Below are 24,226 nucleotides of genomic sequence, written 5' to 3' on the forward strand. Positions count from 1 at the left end.
TGGCTGACCACGTACATTAAAACATATTTGGGAAAGATGCTTCTTTGTCCAAACACTGTCTGACTGGCAATAGAAAGAAATGATAATTCAGTACCATGAAATGCCCCCACATATCTCAACTATTACCATTTTAAGATACTCTGTAAACCCAAAAAAAGAAGACTGTTGAATGCTATTTTCTCTTGCTTGCACCACTTTGTTGTCTTCCTTTACTATAATCTGGGAAAGCATGTGGTTTTAAAAGTCCTGTATTCTTTCAAACTGGTTTTCAGGGCAGGACAGGAAACTGCCGGCAGCACATGCTGCCAAAAAAACAAATCTGTAGCTCTGTCAGTGATGTAATCCTAGTTTGCTGATTTTCTACAGTACATTTGAATAGTCGCATTCGAGAAGTCATTACCAGAAGGATTCAGCACCAGACACACATTGACTTTTGTGCTGCACTTGCATACGCCCAATTTAAGTGCAATAGTTTGATTAATGGTGAAAGGAATCACTAAGGGAGTGGCTTCTGTTTAGGTGCAGGTATCAGTGTGTTACCTGTCTGTGCCTGAGTCTGGCCCTGCTGCTCCTGCAGACTTTGGCTGTCTACAGAAATGCCACTGTCACTGTGCAGCTTCTCTCCTTCAGGTGACGGCGTCTGGTTCTGGTTGACTGTGCAGTTATTGGCTCCTTGCTTGTTCTGCTTACAGCTGTTCCACCTGAGTGAAAAGGAATCCACATGTTCACATCCATCATATATGGAGCAACACTAGCATTTCTTTTGAGCTGGGTTTTTGGCTACCTGGTGAATATAATTCCAAAAGTCAAATTCACATGTTTGACCTCCTCTTGACTCCTGATGGAAATATCTGGCTCTTTAGCTTCTGAATGCTGTTGTGATGTTGACCAGCTCGTCGCTAGCTTTGTCTATTTGCTGTTTGATGCTGGTTAGATAGTGTACCATGTTTTTCTCTCTTTGCTGAAAACAGCTACTGGCTGCAGCCAAAAACACTAATTAGTGTTGAGAATGAATCAAAACAATAAAGTTGCCATTGTAAAACCCCAAAATACAAGTAATCATGTGATCTATTGTTAGTATAGAAACATTGATTATACTCATTCTAACTAAGGGGTAATCTGTGAAAAAGTCAGTTTCAGTGTTAGCCCACTTCTTGAAGCCCATGGGCTTCAATGTATAGACTTGCAACACTGCCCTGCCATATAAAATAGCTGGATAAACATATTGTACATAACAAATGTAACAGTTAACGCTGTGCTGTCTGTGCAGGCATGAAGAGAGAAGCATGGGTCTCAAATACATGAGAAGAGGGTAAACGGACCATATTGTGACCCACAGAACAACAGTAATTGTCCTCTGGTCCAGAAAAGCAGCAGATGATTTCATTAAATATGAAGACGCGCAAATTAAAATCTGTTCGGATTTTGTTGTCCGTATGTATTTGTAATAGGGTTGCAAAATTCCGGGAATATTCAAAGTTGGAAACCTTCCACGGGAATTAACGGGAATAAACGGGAATTAACGGGAATCAACAGGGAATTTTGGGGTAATTTAACTGTATTTACCTTGTCATAAGCAGACATGCATACAAACATTTATAATACAACTTTTAAAAATGAAATTTTTGCCATTTTGTGAGTAGAACTTTATTCTTTCATTGAACAACAAAAACATGAACGTTGAATAAAAAAGGTGTATTCCCTATGATCACCACCCCCCAACCCAAATTTTTTTGTGGGTGTTTTTCCCTGAATCCTTTCAGGTCTAAATGCGTCCTCCTCACTGCTGTAGAAAGTTAGTCTACTGTATACAAATAAACTTGGTATTAAAATGAACATGGCTTCAGTTTACCAAGTAATCAATATGCTAGGTAATGACAAACAGTGTTGGGAAAGTTCACTTTCTACATGAACTAGTTCAGTTCATAGTTCACACATTTTAAAATGAACTAGTTCAGTTCATAGTTCATAATTCAAAATGTTGAACTAAGTTACTATTTTGAAAATGTTGAACTAAGTTCACAGCTCCAAAAATTGAACTAGTTCAGTTATTTTTTTCAATATGTTGCGAGCTATAATGGAAATCTCTATCTGTCTGCAATACCGCTCTTGGCCTCTACGCAACTCGGCGCTCTCACACTTGCCAGGCATAGGGCTGAAACGTTCAGACGCAACACTGATGACAAAGACGTTCAAAAACAACAGAACGTTTTATGTTTATGTTTCTGGCAGACAATGTTCCCAACCAGCTGCATTCAGGGTCCAGCTGAGCTCGGCGTGCATAGTCTTGTTCTCAACTACATTTAAGTTCCCTGTTATATGCTCTTGCAAAAAAACTTAGGCACATTTTTTTTTTTTTTATTCCCGAGCAAACTTTCCGGAAACTTTCCGCCCCTTTGCAACCCTAATTTATAATGAGCATGGGATCCCTTTCTAACCATTGGAATGAATGGTTGAATTTCAAAACACTTTTTATTAATATGATTATAATGTTTTACTTAATCAGCAGACAAAGAGAGAAAGATGAAGATACATCTCAGGGATCGCACGATTATTAAGAAAATAATGAACAAATGTGTGACTTTTTCAAATTTCATCTTGAGATCTCCCATGCTTGTTTAAATAAAAAATGAAAAAGAAGGCAATTCAGAACATTAATAGTGTAATCCAGAAGTGGGCTGTCAGGTACCATGATGCATTATTCTTTAGCTGTGTTTAAATGTTGTTCCGTACTTCACTTCTTCTCCGTCCTCACCTCTTGAAGATGATGAAGGCCACGAGGCCGACGACAACAGCTGCCAGGATGGAGCAGTAGATGGGGATGAGTTTGTCGTTCAGATGGTAGATCGGCTCCTTGGAATCCCCATTCGTGGTGGTGGTGGTGTCTCTAGGCACCTCTGGTGGGGGGGTGTCTGGTGGGAAGTCATCATCAGTGGCCGTGAAGTTACCCCAAAAGGCCGTAGGAGACACATAATCGTAAACTGTAGTAACTGTGAGAATAGAACCAAACAGAAAGATTTAGGGACGAAAAACTAAAACAATAAGCGGAAAGAGACCTCATCTTTAATCTCAAAAAAGGCCAAACTCCTTCAGGCCAAAGGTAGCCCCGCCATTATTAGCAAATGTTGGAGAAACAAAGTGTAGACCTTAAGGATCAGGATTTTCTCCACATGAAGATACGATTGGACATTTTTATTCATGATTTAAATATGGCTACAAATGTGACATTTAGTCAGATCATCTTTCTCCAGGCGCTTCAAAATCACTTTTTTTTCTGTCTAACCAACCATAGTAACCCTAAATATCTCTCATGCTACAAACACACCCACGCACACATTACATCCTACATTCATACACTTGGTCAAATCCCCTCCTCCCCGGGGAGCCATTAACATTGGTGGGAGCAAGTATGTCCATCCAGTCCTGCCCACTCTCCTCCGACCATTAACGCTAAGCAGACATGTTCGCTCCTCACCGCGGATGTAGAAACCTATCCTCGCCTGTCAGTTACGTACGGTTACTCACATCCTCAACAGTAAATCACCATGTTGGCTACCATGGGCTTTACATACTTCAGGAGAGCTGCTGAATGTGAGGCGGCCATTGTTCAATAGTGAGGTGAAAACATGTTTAACGAGAGCTTGTTTAGATAGATGCATGGAGAAGCTCTGGGGCTTTTGAGGATGTGATAAGTACGTTATGACACCAATATAATAAACATCCTGGTAATTTAGTATGCTGGATGTCCATCACTCTTAATCCTTGACCTGTTAAGCCGCATTGATATTTTTTTCTCACCGGAAATAAGTCTTGTGATGATGTTGGTGCCATATATATCTGAAGCCTAACAGGACAGATGTTGCCCTGCAGGGTTATTATACACTTCACTGCAACAGTTTTAATTGACACACGACAATTGGCAAGTACATTTGTTTGGTTTGCTGTCTTCATAAGTTTGGAGTATTCACAACTGTCATAACTGCCTGTTTGTTATGCTTGTTGGCCTTAGTGCTTAGCCAGCTTTATATTTTGACAGGCGGGTTAAGGAAGCCTCCAGCTGGGTTCAATGAGCCGTGACCTCCAGGAGCTTCCAGCTCACTCAGCACAGCAGGTCTTACTTACAAGTGGCTAGCTAAGGGCAGGGATGTCAGCATGGGTTGGGGTTGAAGACTACAAGTTTGAAAAGCAAAAAATCTGGGAGTGTGGAGTTAAAATAAAGTGAGGTGACTAGAGCTCTGTCGCCTTGTCTTCATCCCTGCTTTAGGCTAGCTAGTGGCTCAAGGGTACATTAGCCAATACTAGCAAGTCAGAGGTTAAGTTGCATTGTGGGTAATGTGGGCACCACAAGGGAGAAGAACGTGGAATAGCAAAGACATAATTTCAGGGTCTGCCACATCAATTTTCATAATTCTTCCATAAACTGTCCGATATGAATCCAACAATGTTATAGGAGGGCAATACTAAATAATGAGTAATGGGAGTACTTTTGATTAGAATACCAATATACTGCGCTAACATCTGTAAATAAAGTGCCATAGAAACATTGAATACATGCAGACATGCTTCTGACTATGCACTGCAGCATATCAAATTCCTTTCCATCCTCTTTATATCCCCCCATAGACAAACACAGATACATACATACTCACCACAGACAGACAGACACACACACACACACACACACTCGAAACCAGACACCATTCATTGACGGAAATCTTCTTTGTCCAGCACAATGACCCCACCCCATCTCTTCATCCCTCAATCATCTCTCTATCCATTTTACCACAGGCTACACTTTTGCTCGCTCCTTTCAGGCGTTTCCTTTTCTGTCAGTCAGTCTTATGGTCATTTAGACGTGGCTTTTTTCTCTCATTGCATCTTCTTCACCTCTCCCTGAGTGCGCCGCTGATGGTAAACACGACATCATTGTTGTCTAACCTTCCTTGTTATATCTTTTATTCCTTTGGTTCATTAACCATTAATCTCATCCATCCTTGTCTTTAGTCTACACTACTTTGCTCTCCCTCCCTCTATGATTAACAGTCCAAACAGGGCCCTGAGTGCATTTACTGAACCACTCGCTCAACCTTTTACATTGAATGTTCTCTGGCCTCAGAGGGAAGTGACCTTCTCCTGCTGAGCTCAGCTTGTTTCCACAATGCAGAGAGTTCATTGGTTACTGGACCGCTGCTCTCAGTCGGAGAATTATCATGATGAGACATTTTAATGATCAGCTCAGCAACAACTCCCTTATACTATAACCTTTAAGTCACACACTACTTGTATAGTCTTGTGTTTCAGATGTAATGCTCTTTTGTGGATTAATATAATTCTCATATGTATTAGACAAAATAAACTTTACTGAATAATCGTCAAAAAGATTCGTCAAAAAGAATTGAAAAAACATGGTTTTCACTGGACAGCAAGAAAGTTGCATCACTGTTTGTTTTATTTGTTCCTCTGTAAAAATATAATTAATGTCATGCATGTTCATGCTAAATCTCAGGCCTATTTGCCTTATAGAGATGACAATAATAAGTCCTGAAATGCTTAATAACTGTATCCTAGATCCACAACACTCAAATAGGACCCACACTTAAACCTCAAAGTGCTATAAAATGTGGCATTTATAAAGTTAAAGGTGGCAAACTTGGAGGATCTGTGTAACCGGTCAAAATGTGGCAGTAGCTTGTGAGTAAGATCATCAAAACTGAAAGATGCAAAGCAGTCCAAATGAAAGATTCTGATCCTTTCAACAAATCGTAATTATTGTAGAAATTTGTGGAATTTTCTTCCCGGCATTGTCTGTTAATGATTAACGGGTGACTGAAAATCTGGGCACATGTGTACTTGCCAGCATTAGATGAGTAATTATATGGAAACAGCTCATTGCTCTCACATATGCATAGAGAAGGTGTGTGTGTGTGTAACGTGTGAATGTTAATGTGTATGTGTGGGGTGTTGTGTAGCAGCCACGCCTCAGTTTAACTCGCCATTCCAACCTCAAACAGGTGTTGCTGTTGTTTCGACGCTGTCTACTTTAAAAGCTGACTTTAGAGTTGAACGGAAAGAAAAAGGAGTGGCTTCCGACACGAGCAAGTTGTTTTTTATTATATGTCATTACACCTGAGCTCAGTTGTGACTGCTGCCAGGACCTCTTCCAACAAAACCCCTTCGCCGATGACGAACATTTGGAAAGTATTTATGTTGTTATCACACGCAAGTGAAAGAATAAATGAAGATTAGTGAAGAAGGTTGCCCCTGTTTCGTTGATCTGCATTCAACACTTGTGATATATTTTAATATATCAGTCTCATTTGTCCTTGGAGGCCTCTGGCTTGGTTCCTACCTTAGATGACCCATCTCCAGATTGAACACACCCATGAATTTTGTGAATTTGTACAGGGTGCATATGTGCGCACGCCTGTGCCTTTTTATGTGTCTGTGTGTGTGTATGTGTGTGTGTGTGTGTGTGTGTGTGTGTGTGTGTGTGTGTCTGGTGTGTGTTCTGCGGCAGAATGTGATCAGCACTCGTAGAGGTCAACCAGAGAAACCGGAGAGTGCAGAGGAGAAACTCCATCGCTTTTATTGATCAGGCCTCATTCTCAGCATCTGTCCTCTCTCTCCGCTCTTTCAAGCTTTCTGCATCTCTTTCTTTTCTGCATCTCTCTATTCTCCTTCCTGTGTGCTGCTCCCATTGTCATTTATTTAGTGTTATGCAGTTCACCTATGGATTTCCTTCACAGGGCTTATCTTTATGTTTAAATACTTGCAACTTTCTAACAACTAATGTCTTTATTAATGGTTAATAAACCAATTATAAGTTGCCAGTTGCCTTGTGAAAACTATCTTTGGCTGGTCTTTGTGTACTCTTCTTTGATAATAATGCAGTTGACTCTATGTATGTATGCATGTATTTATGTATGTATTTATTTATTAGCATTTCATAATGGTTGTTAATCATTAATAAATGGTTAATAACTCATTATTAAATGGATTTTGGTCCAGATTCTCTAATATTTATTCAGAAATATTTTACTGTAGTTTTCAAAATTGATTGTTCTTTGCAAACCTTTTTTTCTTCTTGTTTCTTTAAGACATATACGTGAGTAAGTCAGTTAATACATGTTAAATATTACAACCAGCTAGTTTAGTCGCATTTTAGTAAAATTAATGATTAAGCAGAGCATCTCTGTGTGATGTGTTTGCTCATAAATTGAAGGAAACAAAAAACAAAATAGCTTTCACTATGACATAAATAATGCTTCAAATGACACACATTCCTTCTCTTTGCCACATTGCCGTGATTCAGCAGCGCTAGACCAATATGGTAGATACAAACCTGAGTATCACTACAGCATACTGTAAATCCTCAAGAAAACAAAAGCTTGACTCTCCAGGCAGAACTTTTGGCAAAGAATAAATGGCACGAGCGAAAGCGCAAGTGTTGTGGTCACCCTTGGACCAGAATGGCCCACTCATGTTAAATCACCTCATATTTACCCCTGGAATGTCGAAGGGTAAATTCCTGGGATGACAGGCAACGTCAGGAGATTGAGTCATCGCCACAAGAGGTTGATTCTTGTTTGGCAGCCGAGAAAGAGACACAGTCGACTTTAAATCTTCATTCATTGCTACAAAGCTTGTATTGTGTCTAGCAGGGACCAGAAGGGTTAAAGCGAGAAGGTCAATTGTGGCCATAAAGTCAGTAGAGATATAAGTCAGTAGACGTGTGGAGACCAAGCTGTAGCCACACAATGAATGACTGTGCAATACAAAGATTGTCAATTGTTTAGTCAGATTGGTCGGTCCATTCTTTATAGTTATTGATGTGGTAATGCTCTGGATGCAGGAAATCAGAAATGTCCATTGCATTTTCCCCTTTATCCTTTTCCCCATTTGTCTTTCTCTCTTTATGATGTTCTCCCTCAGTCAACTAGCTACACTATATTTTTTATTTTGATTAGTACATATGCCACTCTCATAATTTTAAACTGCATATATGCAGTAATAAAACATACATTGCAACAGTAACTAACATTGGCAGGGCTTATTTAATGGTAAATTGCACATGTACCAGTCTGTTGATATAAATCAAGAAAAGAAAGCCCCTCCACCTCATTCATTCACCATTTATTTTGCCTTCTTTTCTCCTTCAATCGTTCACATTCTCCCTTCCTCTGTCTTTCTGTCTTGATTTAGTTGAACTGACCTGGCCCTGAGTGCTGTGCATGGGGCTAGTTAACAGATTACACTTTCTGATTTCTGAAGGGCAGCCTGTCGATCATAAGGGTCAACCAAACTCAGGAAGGAAACAGCTCCCTCCTCCTCCTCACTTATCAATTCAATAACCAAATGCACTTGGCCCAATCAACCTCCCATCCCCCCTTTTTGCTTCCTCTTAACTGGGCCCGCTCTCGACCTTTAGTCCTCCATATGCTGTCTCGGATCTGTAACGTTCATTTAATAATATTGTTGCCTGTCTGCATCCACACCGCTGTGTGTGTTTTGTGACTCATATTTGAGTAATCCTTTAGACTTCCTTTCAGTGCGTGTATGTGCATGAATGATAATTGCATGCGTGCAAAACCTCTACCGTTTGCCCCCTCTGCCACAGGACCAGAAACCCACGCTTTGGGTGATAGGTCAACCCACATATGTGCAGTCAATCCTGGGTACAATCTCAAAGGTGAAAACCTTTGTTTACCCCTCGCCTTGAGCGCTCTTAGCCAAAACCTCCGGCTGATAAGAGCACGCAGCGATTTCCCAGTCAAACTCAAGCATTGCTCATTAAACTTTGCTCATTAAAATCAGGGTATGAAACAGCCTTGTCACGGTGCGTTGGCATTGGTTGGGCATTTCTCTTGCATTTTCATATAATCCCTCTTTGGTTTAAGGGTCATTACCGCGTAACCATCCTATTATTAGTTATATTACAGACATATTTCATACCCAGCCTTGTCCTCTGCAAAGCAAACCACTCTATCTCTTCATACCTCCTTGAAATTGCATTTGTAACGTATGCACTTTTTTTTTTTAAAGTAACAAACCGTTCATATCAAGTTAATGAAATGCTTCATTACATTTATGAACCATCAAAAGTGTAAAGTTCAGGACGGTGACGCAAGAAACCGGGGTTTACTGCCAGAGTCCTGCATGTGAATAAGTTTATCAAGAATTGAGGTTGGTGAAAGATTGTAGTTTCAGTTAAATGTGATAAACACGTTGTGTCTCGTGAACTGCCAGCTTTTTTCTGTATTAAACCAAGATGAAAATGATTATCTTTTCCTAAACTTAACTCAGAGCTAAACATAACTATTATAATGGTTAACAATGCTGTGGTTGCTACGATATCTTGGCGGAAACGTGTTACTAATGCATTTTACAACGTTAATTAACATTTCCTGATTACGTTAATAGACAATGTAATCTGGATGGTATTGCATTTTCTTAAAAATGTATATTCAATTGAAGATTAATTGCATATCAACAATTTCTATCAGACATGGTTGACCGATACAGTATTGGTTTGTCTTAGCTGATTTATAATAACACAGTCAATGTTCCTTTTGAGGGGTGGATAATGAGTGCGCTAATCAACTTCACTTGTCTTGGTGTTGTTTTGACCCCTGAAAGGATTGCGGGGATTATACCATGTTGTTCAGTGCACGTCCCAAGAGGAAACTCATACTGCCTGGTCTTCCCAGAAAGACCCCTCTCCACATACAAGCCTCACATGACCTTCAACCTCTGACCTTGCTTGGTGGCCTGCAGAAGAGTGGAAGTCATATCACACTTCCTTCGATAAGCATCTTGCCTTCAGACCCTCAACTCTGTGGGTCTATCGTAACAAAGTCTTGTCAGTATATGCATGTTTTACCATCAGAGAGAGGAAGAGAGCAAAGTAGTTTTCAACATCAGAATCAAAACAAACCACGAATCCCTTTGGAAGTGAGGGAAGAAATTTTATTTTTACCCCACATAGCAGCTGAGGTTTTACATAAAGGGGCCTCAAATATAATCCAATAAATGACAGCAGTAAATCTAGCTTTCACTCTCACGATAACCTGCCGTTTAGTCAAGGTGATATACCCTACACCTTCACTTAAACTATGTCTCCAATCTCTCAAGTTACAACTTGTCTTTTCACAGGCAGTGGCCTTCTCTTCTGTCTCCCTCCTCCCTCATGACTGCGTTTAGCCTTCAGGCCCATGTCGCCTGACTCCACAACACTAATGGATATGGACGTCTGGCAGCACTACAGATTTGTAAGTGCTGATAACGCTTGTGCTTCGGTAAAAAGATTACATTAGAAATAAAGAGCACATGATTGGGTTAGAGTGAGGAATAACATATGATGAATAACATATGATGAAGCCCATACACAATGAGCTGTGTCACAGTGCCTGGAATAATAGCTAATTCACATTCATCATGAACTACACCGGTTTAGTTATCTAAAGGATGTTTTTGTATTGGAGCTCCTTATATCTTGATCTTGGATGAATCATCTCTTCATCCAAGCTGAATTAAGCAGCATTAATGCGTCATCCTCAAAGGAAGATGCTTTTTACAGCAATTAGAAAAACATCAATACATGTTGTGTCCACTTCTGCTTATCAAATAAGCTTTTCTGTTTGTGGTATTTTCCCTTGTTCTTAAAAAGCTGGACAGACAATTCATTAACCTTGTATGTGAATTATGTGCACGGCCAAAATGTACCACTCAATTGACCGGTTACGATGTGAGTGATCACGAGTGTTGACAAATGTAATCAATTTCTCATTGCAAAATAAATTAATTACTAAACACAAAAGTAATTAGTTCCATTTCTTATAACATCATTTTCGTCATTAGACAATTAACATGTTGAATATTCTGTATTGACCGTCCGTAGAAATATGAAAGGAGACCCTGTGGTTTGACATACAGCAGGTCTGCTGTTTGAAGGCATTTACTGACGACCAACTGGGTTCAGCCCCATGGCTGCATGCAGCAGAACATCAGAAGTTCCATCTTCACAATGAAACTGTTGAACTCAGCTGCTTGTAGTCTTACCAGTGGCTAACATTAGCACGCTAGCCGCCTCCCAACACTTTTAGCCTCTGCACTAAGCTAACACGTACCATAACCATTTTAGGGACCGTTGTAGGGATGTAAAGTTAAAGAAAGAATACGGACCTGCAGATGAATGAGGACTATATGGTCTTTATGTTTTGTATCAAAGTTCAGTTTTATGAAGTTTTATGAATATAGCATATTCTCAACAAAAACTTAACTCAATATTTTGAGTTCACTACAGTTTATATTCTCTAAAACAGACAACCAACATTTCTGAAATGGATCTAATGGTTCAACAACTGGATCATTAATTCATTGAAGCAATTCCTTTGGCATCATGATCCTCCTAACAATGAAGCCTGATTCTAAAATCCAGTTATGTGGTTACAATCAGGTTTAATCCATACAGTGTCTGCCCAGCTCAAGCAGCCAACTCTCATTGATATGCTCAAGATCATAACCTTAGGGCCTTTAAATAATCCTCCCATGTGACTTAAGTTTATAAATACAAAATTAAAAAAACTCACCAAAATATATCTGTGTCTGTTTTACTCATTAGAAGCTCCTTCAATTAGCCTCATGGGGTAAACTGTAAGTCAGGCCAACAGGATCATGGGAGAGGCACACAAATCCCTTTAGGCTGAGACTCCCTCTGTCTTCACCACTGTGATAACAACATCCTTCAAACCGTTGCATGGCTGATCCACACACTCATTTCATTGTCATTTCATAGAAGCATTGATTTGATCTGTGAGGCATCAGGTCATTAGAATGAGCAGTGACTGCAGTTGTAAGGAATTTGTGTTTTGGAGTGTAATACCCACAGGGTGCAATGGTATAAAAGAAATGCAGTGCTGCGTTGAGAGATATGACCTCCTTCCAAACCCTCAACATAGAAAGAATGTGTTCTTTGTATCTGTGGATGGGATGAGTCCGTAAAGACAATGAGACTAGCCCTAGCCTGGCATTTGGGTTGATGGGCCGACAACGTCTATAGTGTCGCACTGTCATGATGTGGTTATGTGGCTGACAATGTGGATGTCCAGTGCATCGTGCTGTCCGCACAATGCTGGACATCCAATATGTGCTCACATAGACTCTATTCAGGCCATCGTGAGCTTTACTGGCTCTCCATAGAAGTTCATGATACACTTGACCACTGTTTTGATAGGGTCATCCTACAGCCGTTTGCTAAATAGCTGAACAATAAATAATGAATCTCTGAATAAATGAATCAAGTGACTTGTTAAAAGATTAAATCAGTTTTTGAGGAATTTAAATGTTCCTCCTAAATCATATAAAACAATTCCATGAAGGCCTAATTCAATGATTGAATGGACAATTAAGGATATCTGTGTGTCTGATCACAAAGCAATTTTATTCAGTGTGGTTTTATCCCAACTTCCCACAACTCACAGTGTTTACTGCTGCTTCTTTAACTGCTTTTAATCCACATTCTGATACTGAGGAACTGGTCTCTCTTTTTACTCATACCTGTCAGACTGTTCTGGACTCTGTTGCCCCCTACAAGGTCAATAAGTTAAACAGAACACCACAGCCCTGGCTAAATGAATCCACCAAAGAACTTAAGAGAGACTGTAGGAGAAAGGAAAGAAAATGGAAAAAAACTGCCCTCCAGATATTTTATAATATTTGGAAAGAGGCAATGAATAACTATCAAAAACCTAAACAATCATTCAAACCCCAGAGTCTTATTCAAGGTCATAGACAAGGTCATAAACCCCTCCCCCTGTCATTTTATTGATGCCTCACAAGAGATTTGTGAGAAGTTTTTACATTATTTTAATAATAAGGTAAATGAAATAAGACAACAAATTACCCCCCCAACCCAAGTTTTACATACCAGTAGGGACATTCAAAACTATTTTAGTCATTTTCAGCCTGTATCATTGCCCTTTTTATCCCAACTTATATCACACATGAAATCAGCCACATGCAGCCTTGATTTTATTCCTACTAAATTTCTCAAAGAGGTTATTGGCACTGTAGGGCCCAGTATTTTATTAATTATAAATAGCTCCTTTCCCATCGATTTTTAAACATGCAATCGTACAACCTCTTTTAAAGAAACCTAAGCTTGATCCTTCTGTTGTTTCCAATTTTAGGCCAATTTCAAAACTTCCATTTTTATCAAAAGTTTTAGAAAAAGTGGTTTCAACACAACTCCTAGCTTTTATGAATCATAAATACTGTAGATCACGCCATTTTAATCGATCGCCTCAAAACCTGGGTTGGCATCAAGGACACTGCACTTGGCTGGTTTTATTCTTACCTTTTAGAAAGATCGTACTCGGTCACCATAGGTAATCACTCGTCTTCCACGACTCACATTACCTGTGGTGTACCACAAGGTTCAATTTTAGGTCCACTTTTATTTTCTATCTACATGCTTCCACTCGGCCAAATCCTCCAGCGACACAACGTATCTTTTCATTGCTATGCAGACGACACACAGATATACCTTCCACTGGGACCTGGTGACCCAGAGAGCCTGGCTGCTGTCTTAGATTGTCTCTCTGACGTTAACTGCTGGATGGCTCAACATTTTCTTCAGCTCAATAACTCCTAATCAGAAGTCATATTATTCAGTTCCCCGAACACTAACACCAGTCTCATCAAGAGTCAACTTGGTCCCCTGGCTGCTTATTTAAAACCTGTTGCCAGAAATTTCGGTGTAATGTTTGACTCTCAATTAAATTTTGAATCATAGATCAAAAAAAGTGTCCAGTCCTGCTTTTTTCAATTAAGAATAATCTCAAAAATCAAACCCATATTGTCACGCCTCCAACTAGTCCAGAATGCAGCAGCTAGGCTTCTGACTGGTTCTAACAGACGGCATCACATTACTCCAGTCCTGGCCTCTCTCCACTGGCTCCCTGTTAGTTTTAGAATTGATTTTAAGATTTTGCTGCTCACTTTTAACGCACGCCTGGGTCTGGCCCCAAGCTACATCATTGAAATGTTAGCCCCATATGAGCCAACTCGCAGCTTTAGATCCTCCGGTGGGGCCCTTCTGGCCGTTCCAAAGTCAAGGCTTAAATCAAAGGGTGACCGTGATTTTGCCATCAGAGCCCCTCGACTTTGGAACGACCTACCTGAGGGGATAAGACTAGCAGAATCACTAGCTTCTTTTAAATCACTTCTTAAAACCCATTTTTATAGAACTGCTTTCAAGTGATGTCGTCCTTTTATGCAGTTTCCCCTATTTTAGTTTGTCTGTTCTGCTTTATTTTGTATTTGTAATTTTCTATTCCTCTATTGTGTTCATTGCCTCATGTATTTTCTGAAACGTTTACTTGTATTGACGTTATGTTTTACCTTGCTTATATGTAAAGCACTTTGTAAACTCTGTTTTTAAAGGTGCTATATAAATAAATGTATTATTATTATTATTCATAAGTCTGCATTACACAGAAATGTAGAACATATTGAACTTAATGGTCTGCATGAAAGTGCCCATATTGTAAAAGTGATGATATATATATAGATAATATCTATCTATCTATATATATATACAGTATATATATCCCAAAATGTCAAAGCTGCGAGATTCTGCATAGCAGAAGTCCGTTCAGAGGTCCACGTATAGCCTTAAATTGTACTGTACAAGCGTATGAGTGAACATGTCGACAGCAAACCCACCCAATGTAATTAACCAAAAGAATGTGAAGGATGGTTTTAGAGTTTTGAAGGCCTTAATGTGGCACACTGTGGATTAAAGTACACTTCACTCTAAGCATATGTGAGCTAATTGTCTTACCTTGACAAACTGTATCAGTGAAAGCGGTGCAGAGCTGTAACACTTCCGCATCATCACAGGTAGTGCAGGGGATGCAGGGCTCCCGAGAACTCTCCTGGTCCGAGTAGGTGTCCCCGGTGCACTCCTCACACATCGAGTCATGGTCAAACTCACAGCTGAGGAGCATGCCCTTGCCTTCAGGACATCTGGTGCAATGTTCACACCGCTGAGAGAGTTCATTCATATAGTAGCCATAGTTGCAAACACAGGTGGCGTCGTTGGAATCTGTGCAGGGTGCCTTCATGCGAAATAGGCCTGTGCATATTGTGCAGGTCTTACATTTCTCTGTGTGGCTGAAGTTTTCTGAAAAGGTTTCACCTGAAGGGAGAGGCAAAGAAAATAGCCATTGAACCACCAAAAGCCTGAGTCAACAAAAAAGTACATTCTCTATTAAAGAATAATATGGTTAGTATATCATTAGATTATATCATATATATGCTTTTTTACTATGCTTTTTTTAAACCAGTGATTCTTAAAGTGGGGTCGGATATAACATTTGTATTTATTAATTATTTGATTTAAAAAAAAGACTAAAAAAGTTAGTTAATAGATTGCAACAAATGTGAATACCGTAAACATAATATGTGCTTTATTTAGCCTATGTAGGACTATGCACACTTCTCCTGATCTGTGTCTGTGTGTGTGTATGTGTGTGTGTTCTGAAATGCACTTTGAATTATCCCTTTCTCTTGATTTGCCTTTGATACTATGTTTAGGTCGCAGCTAATTTAGTTGATGTCAGTTGCATTGTGTTAGCTGAAAAATAAATGTATACAAAATTGAAAACCTCTGCTTCAAATCACCATAAGTTGTCGTTTTAAATGTGTGTCATAAAGTGCAACATTTAGCAACCTAGGATTTCTGTTTTCAGGCCATCTCCCCTGGTGAATATGTAACAACTTAGATGCCAGTTTGGGCGAGAAACGATTTAAAAGAAAACATGTACTGTATAAGCAAACACATTGTTTTTATAGGCTTATTTAGATGATGAATTTACATATATCACATATGTTTCATAAATTCTTTGTATACCTGACAGATATGTCTGCAGGGGACGCAATCAATATTGCATGTTTTATGGAATTGTATTTCGGCTGGATAGAGAACTGGGAAACACACTAAACATATTTGTAAGAGCAGCTTGTGAGTGTGTGTGTGAGAGAGAGAGAGAGAGAGAGAGAGAACTCTTTAGTTCCCCCTTCTTATTTGTGAAAAATGTTTCTGCTTTTCTTTGTCTTCTGTGATAATAAACTTCATATATTTATTCATGATGTGTTGGTCAGACAAAACAAGCAATATGATACCACAATTTTAGGAGTTAAGAATTTGTGATGGTAATTTGTATTTTCTTCAATCTCATTGACTAAACTTTTAATTGATTAATGGAGACAGTAATCGGCAGATTAATCATTGACAATGACACACACTTTTAGTTGCAACACTAAAGTAAAGTATTTGTTTGTATTTCAGCTGAAACAAAACAAAATTAAACTGTGTGTGGTAGGAGACGGATGGACGGCGGGGGTTTGTGACATAGCATATCAAGTTTTCAGTCTTTGTCACTGGCTCACCAACCAAGGCAAACGCTCTGATGATGCAGAGATTGAAAGGGTTGATGAGGACAGATAAACAGAGACAACAAAAGCAGAGACTCTGTCATTTGAGATGAATCTGTGGGTCAATGTGGGTCCTTTACATTTTTGTTTAATTATGTCTTTATGGAAGTGGACAAACTATCGTCCAGTCCAGTCACCAGTCCAGTCACACACTATTACCCCCCCCCCCCCCCCCCCCCCCCCCCCCCCCACCCCACCCCTCACCCCATTATCTCCTGCATCACCCTCCCTTTCTTCAAACAGACATACACACTCAGACTACCCTCGCTCCCCTTTCTCCCCACGAGTACTCTCAGAGCCATTATCATAATGCCATGCATCAATAATGCAAGTCAATACATTAATAACGTTAGCCTGCAGCATGATGGGGGGGGGGGGGGGGGGGGGGGGTTACAGACGGTCTTTTCCTGGCTCAGCATATCGTATCGTAACAGTACTTTCGCCTCTTCACTCAAGACCCACAAAAGGACTCCTGACTTCATCCGCTCTGGCTACTGCGCAGTGGAGGTGTGTGTGTTGGGTGAATGTGTGGGAGTTTTGTGTCTGCATGGGTTCTTCTGGACACATTTGTATGTGTGTGTGTGTGTGTGTGTGTGTGTGTGTGTGTGTGTGTGTAGGTGTGTGTGCTTGTGTATGAACCATTAGCTGCTGGCTGAGAAGTTGTCTCCGTTCCAGCTGTATAGCTGTAATTGCTCAGTTTAATCTCCACCCATCTGTTCATTCATCCAAACTCCTCCATGTGTTTCAGCTGGCCCTCCTTTTAAGCACATCAGCCGGGCCCCTGTTAACTATCTTGTAAATTAAGCCTTGAGCGCTGTCTGGAAACAATAGTCTGTTTACTATAAATGGATGCTAGTGCACATTAGACGCCACAACAGTGGGCGGAATGATTGAAACAACACACGCAAAGACATGTCGAAAGATTACTTCTTTTTTTTTTAAAGGTACATTTACTGTGTTTATAGTATCTTCATACTTCAAGTAGCCTTTGTTTTTACTTTTAGCTTTTCGAATGAAGACTAACCAATGTGCCCAGTAAACGTAACATAATATCTCGGGTACTAGAGCGTGAACTTCCACAAATCCAATGGAGCAGGATGGAGCCACTAGCGTTAGCCTACTCTCTGAAATAGGAGCAAGACTGTCTCCCAAATAGTGAGTAAATACCACACAGTGGATGTGCTAGTTGAGAAGGTAATTTAACGTAATCTATAATTCTACAAATAATTGATGGCAGTAATGCTGGATTGAGTTATAGGCTACTGTACGTAGTTAGCTAGTTAGCCACTACACATGCTAACGTTTGCAGTTTACTTGAGAAAATATAAATATAAATATATAGAGTATCACTGCGATTGACAGACCTGCAATGCATGGTTACGGTTGCAAAGCTATGATTGGACAGTCACTGTTTCAGGGCCGGGTTTAGTGAATGATTGATTGACATGTAGGAGACTAAATAACCCCCCCCACCCCCGCACACAGCAGCTCTTTCAGCCTGCATTACTGATCTAATCAATGTTTTTGATGTGTTCTTAAAATATCTTTGTGATGTTATCTGATGGAGAATTATCCGCTTTGCATTTCTCTTTTTCCATGAGTCAGTGCAGAGCCTGTCTGGCCTCATGGCAGTTTTAAGAGCATGTCACTGTCTGTGTTTGTTTATGTTTGAGCAGAACAAGCACTGTGAGAGGGAAAGTTATCACCTGAAAGCCTTCATGTTGTGCAACAGAAAGCAGGACCATCAGAGACATGGCTAAAGCCTAAAATATCATTTTTATACAAATAGAACATACGATGATAAGCAGTCCAGGGCAACAATATATTTTTAAGATGTAACTGCTGACACTTATAAAAGCATAAATCATTCCAAAGAAGCCCATAACAATACAAATAAATCATTTTCTGTCCATATTCTCTGTGACTTCTCTCATGACCTTTGAGTCTGAAATATTTTATGACTGTGGGGCTCCTTGGCTCAGGGTTTGGCTTCCTTCACAGAGGTTTACAACCACTTCCTATTAGGGACGCACCAACCCTGGTCTCTGCAGGCTCTAGCTGACCTCCCATGATAGAGGTACAAAAACAACAACTTAGAAATGTTTATTTGTTTTTCCTACAATAAAGCAGAAATGCAGAAGATCCTTAAATATCCCTTTAAGCTCCTCAGTCACCAGTCAGTCATGTTTGTATAATCAAACTCTACACTGCTTACATCTTAATCTCTGTGACATAACTTGTCTGATGCCTTAAATATCTTCCACTGAAACAACATTTGGAGTTGGTCCCACTCTTGTATCCTCTTAACATCAGTGTCCTCATGAAGTCTTACGGTCCGGCACAGCTTCTCTCCCTACATGGTAAGGGCCATGAAGAGGGCAGTTATGTAGTGAGCTCTGGCATCTACTTTATTACACACAACTGAATTATTCTAAGAATTTACATTTAGGCTACAATCTGCATAATATTTAATTAAAACAGATGTCTATGATATTGACTGATCTAAAAAACTGTGCTCTTTAGCCTCACTCGGGGCAATGTCAGTCGTACAGTCGGTCCAAACTGGATTATATCTGGATTGTAATCAAAGTGTGACTTTGATCATCCTCTGAACTTCCATCCAGCTCCTGCAGCACACACAATGTTGTGTCATACATTTAGACGAGTTATCCTTATAGTTTGGTGATCCCCTGAATTTTTTTTTTAGCGCCATCATCAAGTCAACATTTTTATTTGTTCAATACTTTGGTGTGTGATCCAAAAACGAATGACATTTCAATCAGCCCTAGCTGTACTTTCTATAGCGCACATTCTATAGTAACATTGCTGAAGTGCAATGATCTGCAGGCAACGTCCTCCGACAAGTAAAAGTGCAGCGGAGCGATCATTCAAGTCGGAAACCGACATAAACACACGTCACAGCAACATGGCGGCGCACAGAGGGAATTACCTCTTCAAAATGTTGGACTTGATGAGGTGTTCTATCGAGGGTGTGTGTTTTATAACATGCTGTAACAACGTTGTAACATCCATTTCCATTTCCATTTAGTTGATCTGTGCAGTACTAGTCTACTCCTCCTTTCTCCTTCAAAAGGGTGACCGCAGATCCTTAAAATGTAGTTAGATTTTCAAAAATATAACAGAATTCTCTAGTTGTTCATTTACATATGGTAACTTTATACAGTTTCTTTACAATGTCTTGTTTATGATCCTGAATTTGTCAGAGTTACTTCATTTAACATTTAATCAACCACTAGCACTAGCACTAGAGCAACTTAATATTGATGTCATACTAAAACAAGATTGTTTTGCCAAGAACTACAGAAACCCATCTTCATGTCCAGCAGGACGATTTTGAATCTTAATTCAAACTTTGCGGAAACATCGCTGTAATTTACGATCCTGCATTGCTCAAACCGCTGTTTGAACCATGTGTCTCCCTCAAGGACAGTAAGTACACAAGAGCATTTTCATGAGGAGGACATAACTTACAGAGATTGCCACAGTGACAGCATATGAAACACTGAATCACTACCACTGTTCATAAAAAACACAACTGAATACATGATACGATGTGTGTGTCACTATCTCTGCATTCAGGCATGTGACCAACACAGCTCCTTCCTGTATATATAACAACTGTGTTTCGTGATACTCACTGTCAAGGCAGGGGGCGCAGGCAGTCTGTGTGACTCCACATGGTTTGACGACGCCCTCGCCGGGCTGGCACTCCTCACAGCATTCTCCACCAGCCGTATACTGACCTGTCAAACAATCCTCCTTATTGGCCACAGCCCCAACCTGCCAATCACCAGAGAGAGAGAGATCATTCAAATTGGGAGAAGCAAAGTGACATTTAGATTCAGCAGCATCCATAAGAATAGTAGAACATTAACAGAAAAAAGTGTTTAGTTTCCAGAGGCCAGAAAGAGGTAAAAACATCCAGTATTTCACAGGACAAAGCAATAGAAAGAAAGACTTTGTCTTTAATCATCTGGGATTCCCGTAGATTAATTTTGGTAGACCAGTGGTTCCCAGCGTAGGCGTCAGGATTGTGCAACAGGCTGCAAGATTAATCGAAGGGAGTGTGAGATGATTAATGGGATGGGGAAAACCAAAATGCAGATTTCAGCGACACCAAACTGGTCCATTGTTCTGGGTTCTTTCTCTTTTTTTTCTATGTTCTTGTGTATTACTAGATAGCTTTTCCTTATCGAGCCTGTTAAAGTATAAACAACACAATTAAAGGAGGACTCATTGTAGACTCATAGGACACGTGATTTACCGTTGCAAATACACTTTGCTTAATTTGAAAGGGTCACAAAGCAGAAAGTTTGGAAACCACTGCTCGTATCGACAATTCTTACCTGACGCTACACGTATGTATGACTCACTTCAAGCCAAACTTCAATTCTAATACAACATTCAATATTACATTATATTTTACATTACATGTCATTTAGCTGACGCTTTTATCCAAAGCGACTTACAATAAATGCATTAAACCATGAGTATAAACTCAGAACAACAAGAATCGAGAAAGTACAATTTCTTCAATAAAGTTAAACTACAAAGTGCTATCAGTAAGAGCCATTTAAGTGCCACTAAAGTGCTACTATGTATATGTGCATTTTAAAAGTCCCATCTACACCTAAAGTCACAGACATCAGTACTACAAGTAAAAACAAATCACACATTCAGACCAGTCAACAGTAACCTTCATCTTGGCCGCTGATGAAGATGTTTGTGTGTGCCTCTCTCTGCATTTGCAAATGCATGAGAGTGCGTATACTCGTACACACTCATGCCCAGACCTGGATGTTTCCAGGGTTCTGTGTCCATGTGACCTTTTGCAATATATCATACGTAATCTTTTAGCTCTCACATCAGCTCTTTTTTTTCTCATCTTCCACACACCTCAATCTCCAAAGCAAACCTTGTATGAAACCAAGCCAGAGAAGAGGTATGTCTTTCATTCCCTCCAGATAAATGAGGAGGCATTGTTTTGATTCCTGATGTTATGATGTTCTTCTGTTGGGAAGTGTATCTCTGGTTGACAGACAAGCCGCAGATCAGAGGGCAAAAACAAGTTATATCTTGAACTTTCTTTGCTACCATAACTCATAAAAAGTAGTCAACGTGGGATTTTAACGTATTTTACAGTTTTCTCATATGGAGCCATATTGCTCTTCACTGATTTGAATATTGTTCGGCGACATTCTTTGCCTTTTGAATGTTAGTAAGATTAAGCCATAGAATTGTCAACACAGTTTAAGGGTGTGTTTGTGTACGTGCATGAGATATGTATACTGAGGGGTGCATTTGTGAGAGGTGTGCTCAACATAAATCGTCAAGCATCAGAGTTCAAGTATGTGTGGAATGCTGCTGACAAGAGTGAGGAGCACTAAAAACCATCAAGTGTCCCCTCAGGCACTTCTAAGTCAGCTGTCACATCTCCCTCTTGACCTTGATGATGTCACAACCCCATTCACCTTCAGATCTCCAGTATTCACTTAACCATGTTGTCCATGTTCAAAAATGTAGCTTTGGCTTTGTGGGGAAACTTTTTATGTGAAATGTGTCATGAGGAGTGCCTGATAATATCTGGACATTTTCATAAATGTTCCTGTTTTACAACAGGAAGACTTTCGGGAAACAAAGACATTGATCTTATTCTGCGGAGACTGTAACTTAATCTGACTTCAATTTAATTCATTAATCCTGTTGTTTCGGCATTTTAGTATTACCAAACGTTCAGAAACCAACTGAATATGGGGAAATTGGTTTCAGAAATTAATTTTTCTTGAGATATGACACTCTTACAGTGCAGAACATTGTATTTGTCTGTCTTCAGAGCTTCACTTCTCTCCTTATTTCCCCCCAGTACACTCTCTAACTCACACACAACAAGCATTCATTCTGAGATGAATCAAATCTGCCGTCTCACACGCTTCCCCTGAACCTCCCCCTTATATATTGTACACACCCACTGGCACGCATACGTTTGCTCAAATTCATAAACTGCCTCACATGTGAACAAACCTGCTCCAAAGTGACGCTTTTGAAAGGAATCCAAGTTCCAGCGTTTGGCTCCTACTCAGTGTTTATATGACTGTGTTCTAGCTACGGGTGTGCAACACCATAGCATATCAAAGACCTAAAACTCAGATTAAAGTGCATTCCTAATGACTGCTAAATTGTGCATACAAATGAATTAGAGGGTAATGTGATTTGAGCAAATAGCTCGCGGAATGAAAGAAAAGGATGTACTTAGCAAGTTGCAGCTCGACTTGCACGTTTCCTGAAATCGTTCCTTAGATGGAAGGTTCAACTTGTGTCAGCTGATCTCCCTGAAGCCAAAGCAACGAGCAAGTTGATTGCACACATCAACAAGCACACACAAAAGCATGTGCAGAAGCATCTGGACGCAAAACTTCAGAGCAACCAATCTTACTAATGCTGCAGTCAATTTTCAAGTTGGAGGCACTTAACCTCCGGACCTCAGCTGTCAGCGCTTATTAAACCATTAGAGTTCCACTATACCAGCCTTCCAATAAGCTGGGCCTAATTTAAATCCATGGATCCTGAATTGCTGTGGGAACCCCATTGGCAATGCCATTAAAGCTAAAACCTTCTCAAACAAAGCTGAATCGTCATCTGTTGTAAAATGAGAGGAGGAGACAGATAGACAGACAGATAAGAAGAGAAGGATGTGAGTGTGAGGTGAAAGGAGGAGAGGAAGAGTGAGGGAGGATGGTTTGGGTTGTATCAATATTGCATGCGCTGAGCCTGCAGAGGATGCATACCCATCAGTGGAAGCAGCTGTCATGTATCAGTGATGCAGACTGTTCCTTAACTGGGACCTTGACAAGCTGTGCAGCCCTGACGGACCATGTCATGTCAGATATATAAAACACTAATATAGTTCCGTCCTGGGCCTGCACGGTCTCAAGGGAATTGGAGATAAATTTGGGAGACTATAATAAAACATTTATTTATATAGCACCTTTAAAAACAGGGTTTACAAAGTGCTCTACATAGAAGCAAGGTAAAAACATAACATCAATACAAGTAAACATTTCAGTAAATACATGAGGCAAAGGAGACAATGCCATATAGGCAATGAACACAATAGAGAAATAGAAAAGTACAAATACAAAATAAAGCAGAACAGACAAACTAAACTATAACATGTGACATCCCAGAGCTTCCATCAAGATATTTGTTTTTGAGTTCTGCTAATGGCGAACAATTACAGTACATTCACTTCATCCATTAACACGTGGTTTATTGGTGAGCTCCTTCACAGAGGCCACTGTGACATTGTTATTGTCCTGCCGTCTGCAGGGCCACATGTAACTGAGAAGGGTGGAACTCCAGATCCAGCAATTGGAGCTGTATAGAGTATCAACCTAAATGGCTGCTGCGTACATCCGCTCTGCTTTACATTGTCAGCCCGGGACTGAAGACAGCACAGGTGCAAGGACATAAAGTTTCCAGACCCGAAAGATGTACTAAAGACATTCTTACAAGCAGAAACTACAGGACAAATTGAAACTGTCATAAAGTAAGTGAAAATACACTTCGATGCAGGGAAAAACCTGTAACGTCAAAACGTGATGGCGGCTATAAGGGCTGGAAGCAGGAAAGTGCGAAGTGTAAATATATATATATATATATATATATATATATATATATATATATATATATATATATATATATATATATA

At 39.9% G+C, this 24,226-nt stretch overlaps 1 protein-coding gene across 1 annotated transcript in view; it reads right to left on the minus strand.

The window, feature by feature from the left end:
• The window catches only part of ngfrb (nerve growth factor receptor b), a 28,985-nt gene that overhangs the window by 4,334 nt on the left and 425 nt on the right, over positions 1 to 24,226 (minus strand). Inside the window, exons 2-5 of the mRNA XM_034559489.1 lie at positions 20,157 to 20,298; positions 14,843 to 15,199; positions 2,756 to 2,990; positions 541 to 701 (exon numbers count right to left, since the gene is read on the minus strand). Coding sequence (XP_034415380.1) covers positions 541 to 701; positions 2,756 to 2,990; positions 14,843 to 15,199; positions 20,157 to 20,298 — 895 coding nt within the window. The remainder of the gene's footprint in view (positions 1 to 540; positions 702 to 2,755; positions 2,991 to 14,842; positions 15,200 to 20,156; positions 20,299 to 24,226) is intronic.

Source organism: Cyclopterus lumpus, chromosome 19 (assembly GCF_009769545.1).
Source record: "Cyclopterus lumpus isolate fCycLum1 chromosome 19, fCycLum1.pri, whole genome shotgun sequence".
Taxonomy (NCBI): Eukaryota; Metazoa; Chordata; class Actinopteri; order Perciformes; family Cyclopteridae; genus Cyclopterus; species Cyclopterus lumpus.